Consider the following 6,000-nt stretch of genomic DNA (forward strand, 5'->3'; position numbering starts at 1 on the left):
GAATTATTTCCTATGCCTTCCCTGAACTCTGTACATAGTAGACACACAAATAAATTCTTAACTGACCACTGACTAGCCAATCTAGAGTGAGCAAATATTTAGTTTGGAGAATAAGTTAACAAATACTGGGTTCCCCTATTTATTTGACTTCTTTGGCTCCATTTAAAAACAACATTTTAGAAATTTCAAGGGGATAAATCTTAATAACTGGAAGGAACATAAATATATTTAAAGTGGATTTACTGAAGCAATGATTTAATTTTCATGAGAATAATTGCATTCTGCTGCTATTTTTCCCTAAGCACAATTTCCCTAAGGTATTTCATCATTAAGGCCTGATTCAATTTTTAAAAAGCATTCATTGTTAACAGTATGATTACCCAGGTACAGGTTATTCTTTTGGATGGAGTTCAGGTAATGGGTAACAAATAATAGATACTGATTACCTTCTTGAGTGGAAGATGCCTCTAAGTGTTGAAGCTTAAGGCCGGTGTCTAATCTTTGAGGCTTTGTATACAGAAATAAATAGCAGAGGACACAGACACTGATGACAAAGGCAAGTAAAACAAGGGCAGCAATTCCTAATCCAATCAAGGCACCAATGCTGAGGAAAACAGAAAAAAACATATGTCACACAAAGTGGTTTACACTGGTTAAACTAAAGAGAAGGTGAAAATATATTGTTAGCTCCTGTTCTCAGTCATTCATAACCAAATTTTATTTTAGCATAAACAGTAACTGATTGAAATCTACAGCTCACCTTTTCCCACCACCAAATTCTTATATTTCTCTATAAGATTTTCAAGGCCCTTTTAAATTTATACATTACTTTTTTCTTTTTTTTTGAGATTTTTGTCTCACTCTGCAGCCCAAGGTGGAGTGCTGTGGTGCAATCTTGGTTTAATGCAACCTCTGCCTCTTGGACTCAAGTGATTCTTGTTCCTCAGCCTCCGGAGTAGCCGGGACTACAGGTGCACGCATCATTCCCAATTAATTTTTTGTATTTTAGTAGAGACAGGGTTTCACCATGTTGTCCAGGGTGGTCTCGAACTCCTGAGCTCAGGCGATCTGCCAGCTTTGGCCTCCCAAAGTGCTGGGATTACAGGTGAGAGCCACCATACCTGGCCTATACATTACTTTTTTTTTGACGCAATTTTCTCTTGTTGCTCATGCTGGAGTGCAATGACCTGATCTGCTCACTGCAACCTCCGCTTTCAGGGTTCAAGTGATTCTCCTGCCTCAGCCTCCAGAGTAGCTGGGATTATAGGCATGTACCACCATACCCATCTAATTTTGTATTTTTAGAAGAGATGGGGTTTCTCCATGATGGCCAGGTTGGGTTCCAACTCTTGACCTCAAGTGATCTGCCCACCTCAGCCTCCCAAACTGCTGGGATTACAGGCGTGAGCTACTGTGCCTGGCAGGCCTATAAATTACTATTAATAGGGAAGATCATATGTTCATATTATAGGTTAAAGGTCACATGATTCTCTAAAGATAATTCAAAAACATCTCCATCAAATAACCCTCTATTATTAATATATTTGAGAAGGAATGCTCAGGTTCACCAACACATGATGAATAGAAAAATATTTGTTTCTGCAAAAGCACTAAAGACATATGTGAAATGCCATTTGTTGATATACAAAGCCAAAACTATTACTTAAAAAAAGGAGAAAACAATTTGAATGAAAGGAAAATGGTATTTGTGAAATTCATATAAAGTTCATGTTCAGTTTGAGTTTTTCCTTTCTAAAAAGGCATGATGTTAATCACTTCTAGCATTAAGGAAGAAGCCCTTGTATTTTTCTCTAAAAATAAAATGTGTATCTGATTGTATTTGCTCCACCTTAAATTTGTAATGATTCCGTCTGATGCAGTTACCTATAAGTTTAATCATTTGAGAAATACAGTTTTCATAAGCCTGTGAACTTAATACTACTAAATGGGAAAAGAGCTTGGGGGAAAAAACAATCTTGAAAAACTAATATGCTAAAATGTACTTCTTGAGCCATATTTTGTTCTAATTAAAATCTACCAATAGATTGTAATCTATAAATAGATTTTAATCAATTTTACTCAAGAACAGATACTTCTGTTGACTTCACAGTAGTGTTGCAAACACTTATTTAAAGTGTTTAAGAGCTTAGCTTGTAGACAATGTTCAATAAATGGAAATAAATAATAATTGACTGCTGACTGATCTACCTCTATTTGGAACATACATCATTGAAAAGTAATGACCCTTTTCTTCATTATCTTCCTGGCTTGCCTTTAGGTTTCTGCTCTTTCCCTGAGATTAGGACCCTGACAAGTTTGACCTGTACCAAAAGGGAGGGAAGGGAGAACTTGACCGGGGATGCCAGGAGCATTGTTGCTTTGGCAGGAAGGAGAACAGAACTGAAAGTAAAGAGCTAAGCTCACTCCACTTGCTCTTGATTTCAGGAGATAGAGCACCCCTGCAAAGAACAGATTGCCTCCTGAACCACTCACATCAAGTCAGACTTCGAGAGATTTTTATGTTTGGTTTAATGTCAACCCAGTTCCATTAGCCCTATAGATGAGTGAAGGCTGGGGAATTTTATGGCTAGAGTCACTGTAGAGTTATATATTTCAACTTGTGGTGCTCTCATTGGATGTGCTCTCATCTAAAAGGTAGATTCCCTATGTTTGGCGACTCCTCTTTTATATCTGTTTGCAGCAAACCTAACTTCTGTGCATTTTAAGTGTCATGGAAGGTTAGGATCACTTCACTATACACAGACACATGGGAATGTAATGCACTCAGTTAATATTACCTGGTGCACAGAGCAGATAGGAGGCTAGACATCTGGAAAGATTCTTCAAACAAGAACCTGATTATTAAAAAAAATCTTCAAAGTAAAAAAGTAATTTAGTCTATTTGAAAGCAAAATTGTCAGTTTAATTACCTTCCACATACATTGTGTGGGCTTTCAGTGTACAGATTAAAAATCCAGACCATGCAATTTGAAAAAAAAAAAACAAAAACAAAGCATGCTATCCCTGCTTTCTGTTAAAAAAGAATGTTTTTCATAATACTGACAAACAGTTTCAATGTCACGGTTCACTTTATGGAAATGTTGCTTTATGCATGCACTCTAGGTATAAACTCCTGGTGAAGATGGAGCTCCTAAAATATTCATTTCAATAAATACTTATTAAATAGCCACTCATGTATGGCCCTGTTCAACAGGCCTTATTTTCCTACGTCCTGGGAGAAGGTTTCCAAGGAAAATCCTAAGAACACAGGGAGTCATAGGAGGAGAAAAGATGGGAGGGGGCCAGGCACAGGGAAGGAAGAATTATCCTTTCCTCAGCACCATATGGCAGTTGCTTTACAAGCTTTGAGAGAGGGTCTGAAGCTGCTGTCACATTAATGCAGCAATTCTCCAACTTAGGAAGTTCACTTACCTTGTGATAGCCACAGCTGTGCCTGTCTCCGGCCACTATAGAATCTCAGAACAAGGGCTAGTGACTGTTCACAGTTGAACCATTTTAAATTAGGAGTGGAGAGCAAAGAACAGGAGTGAAAGGAAGCTCTAATAAATTTACGCTCTATTGTGTTCTCAGAGCTCAATAACTCACAGAAACCCCAGGTTTAACACTGTCAACTGTCAACATCAGTTGAAGTGATTTTTCTATTTCTCAGGAATGAAGCTGCACTGTCCATTTTGCCAGTGCTGAATGAAGACCCCAGCAAGCTGTTCACTCCTTTATGCCCTTGTAAGTCTTAGGAAGGTTTTATGTCCTCTGTTGCTTGTCATTTTGGATATTCAGGGATATGAGAATCTCAGGCACATTTTCCAATTGAGTTTGACTTAGGAATTGCCAGCCCCTGTTGGAGGTGCTTCTGCCATTATTAATGCCTCCAATGACCCAGAGATAGATTACTATATTATTTTCCAAAAGTCAGGATAATAAACCAGTGCAGTACAGATTTCCTCCCCATGTAATCTACTAAAAATAAGCTATTGCTATGTTCTGACATTTTGCCCCTCTCCAGCAAAATACAACTTTGTGAGTTGAACTTACTGGAAGATAGGCATTCTTTTTGAGACTTTTTGATGCTTGCAATATACAATAATATATTAATACTTTATTGCTCCAAGAAGTAACGGTCATTTGCTATAGACTTGGCATGTATGTTAAATTCTGAGTCATGTAGGAAATGGGAGACATAATCATAATACTTTATCTCTTACTAACAGAGTCAATCTCTTCCAATCTCATAAACTAATGAATATGTACAAAACAACTTAAGGTGGGAGCTCTTTCCTTGATTGTCCGACCCTATTCATTCTCCAAGCAAAATGAAAAATAAAGTTTAAAGTTTGCTGTCCTTCAGAGTGGAAGGAGGAAAAGCAATTCATAATGAAAATGTCTACATCAATACTAGCTGGAATAAGTAAAATAAAATTGCCGCTATAGGAAAAAGAAACGAGAAAGACCCCTTTACAAGAAAGACCTTAGAAAGCCCCTTCACATTTCAGCAATAGCCAAATAGCTCTCAGGTTTCGAGAAAGGGGGTGTCCTGTTCTACAGAGTGTGTGTGTATTCATAGCAACCAAAAGCTGTACCTTTCATGGTGTCTCCTCAATTCTCTCCAGAGTCAGGGTCAGATCCTCGGAAAAGGGCAAGTCGTAAAGCCCAGTTGTTTGCACAGGCCCTCAGGAACACACACACACACACACACACACACACACACACACACAATTTATATATATATACATATATATAATTTAAAGGGTGTGTGTGCGCGTATATATATATACTTTTTTTTTTTTTTTTTAAGAATACAGCCAATTCCTTCACACTCCTCAAAGGGTCATAAAATACTCTGGTCCTTGTTAATGTAGTAAAAAGAGCCCCGAAGGAGCCTCCTTTCTCTTCAAATACAACAAAGAAACAAACCAAAAAGAGGATTTTAAACCTTCCCCTTGGGTTATCTGCCTGTCCTCCCACTCCACCTCTAGAGCTGCCAGCCTAGAACTGGTCCTCGGCGAGGGGAGAGCAGTCGGCTCCCGCGAGGCAGGCAGGGAACCCAGCGGGGCCAGCCGGGCGGGCCTCAAGTGCGCCCTGGGTGCAAAGCCTGCGCTCCTCCGGCGCGCTCTTCGCCTCCGGTCCTGGCTCCCGGGGGAGTTCCGAGCCCGACGAGATTTCTCTCCCTGCCTTCACCCGCCCTCAGAGGCTCCGCGTCCTTCCATAAGAACCCAGCCCAGGGTAGGTTGCTGGGTCGCGGAGGACCTCTCTGGCCCCGGCGCGGCTCCGCTGGTCGCCTCCCTAGCCCCGGGCCCGGCCAGCCGCCGCACGCGCGGGCTTTCAGCCCACCTGAGGCTCCACATGTAGCTGTGCTTGTAGGGGAAGTAGCTGCCCGGCTCGCTGCAGCAGTACTTGAGGTCGGCGAAGCCGCAGCAGTACCGGAGCGCAGCCCCCTCGCCGCGCCGTGGGCACTGGAAGGGCTCCACGAAGCTCTGGTTGAGGCTGTAGTAGCCCGAGCACAGCCGGCTGGCCTCGCTCATCGCGGGCAGGGGCCGGGAGGGGCTCGCGAAGGCCCCAATCTGCTCTCGGATTGCACGGGTCCAGCACCCCCAGAGCCCGCGGACCCCTCTGCACCGGCTCTGCTCTTCGGATCTGGGCTCTGGCTGACTGGGCGCTCAGCCTTCGCGCGCCACCTCTGCCTTCTCTCCTCCCCTTGTCCACATGGTGTTTGGGCGCCTTACTCTCCCCTCTCCCTCTCGCTGCTGAGCGGTTGCTCCTTTTATCCGCCCATCTTGGACCGTCGTCTACCTCTCCTCCCGCTCCCGTCGTCCGCTTTCTTCCCGCTCGGCTGACTCCCCTCTACTTTCCCTCACTTCATTAGCGGCCTGGAGACCTTAGCTGTCCCCACTCCATGCCAGAAAGAGCTTTCGCCAGAGGGAAGAAAAGGAGATGTGAGACATGTTTTCAGTCCAGGCAGATTTTGGGAAAGTTGCGGTTTTG

The 6,000-nt window shown here is 42.6% G+C and overlaps 1 protein-coding gene across 1 annotated transcript in view; it reads right to left on the reverse strand.

Annotated features, from left to right (window-relative positions):
* Positions 1-5,756, reverse strand: part of SHISAL2B (shisa like 2B) — a 23,406-nt gene extending 17,650 nt beyond the window's left edge. The window contains exons 1-2 of the mRNA XM_002744952.6: positions 5,350-5,756; positions 447-604 (exon numbers count right to left, since the gene is read on the reverse strand). Coding sequence (XP_002744998.3) covers positions 447-604; positions 5,350-5,540 — 349 coding nt within the window. The 5' untranslated portion in view covers positions 5,541-5,756. The remainder of the gene's footprint in view (positions 1-446; positions 605-5,349) is intronic.
* Positions 5,757-6,000: the final 244 nt, after the last annotated feature.

The sequence above is a fragment of the Callithrix jacchus genome, chromosome 2, assembly GCF_049354715.1.
Source record: "Callithrix jacchus isolate 240 chromosome 2, calJac240_pri, whole genome shotgun sequence".
NCBI lineage: Eukaryota > Metazoa > Chordata > Mammalia > Primates > Cebidae > Callithrix > Callithrix jacchus.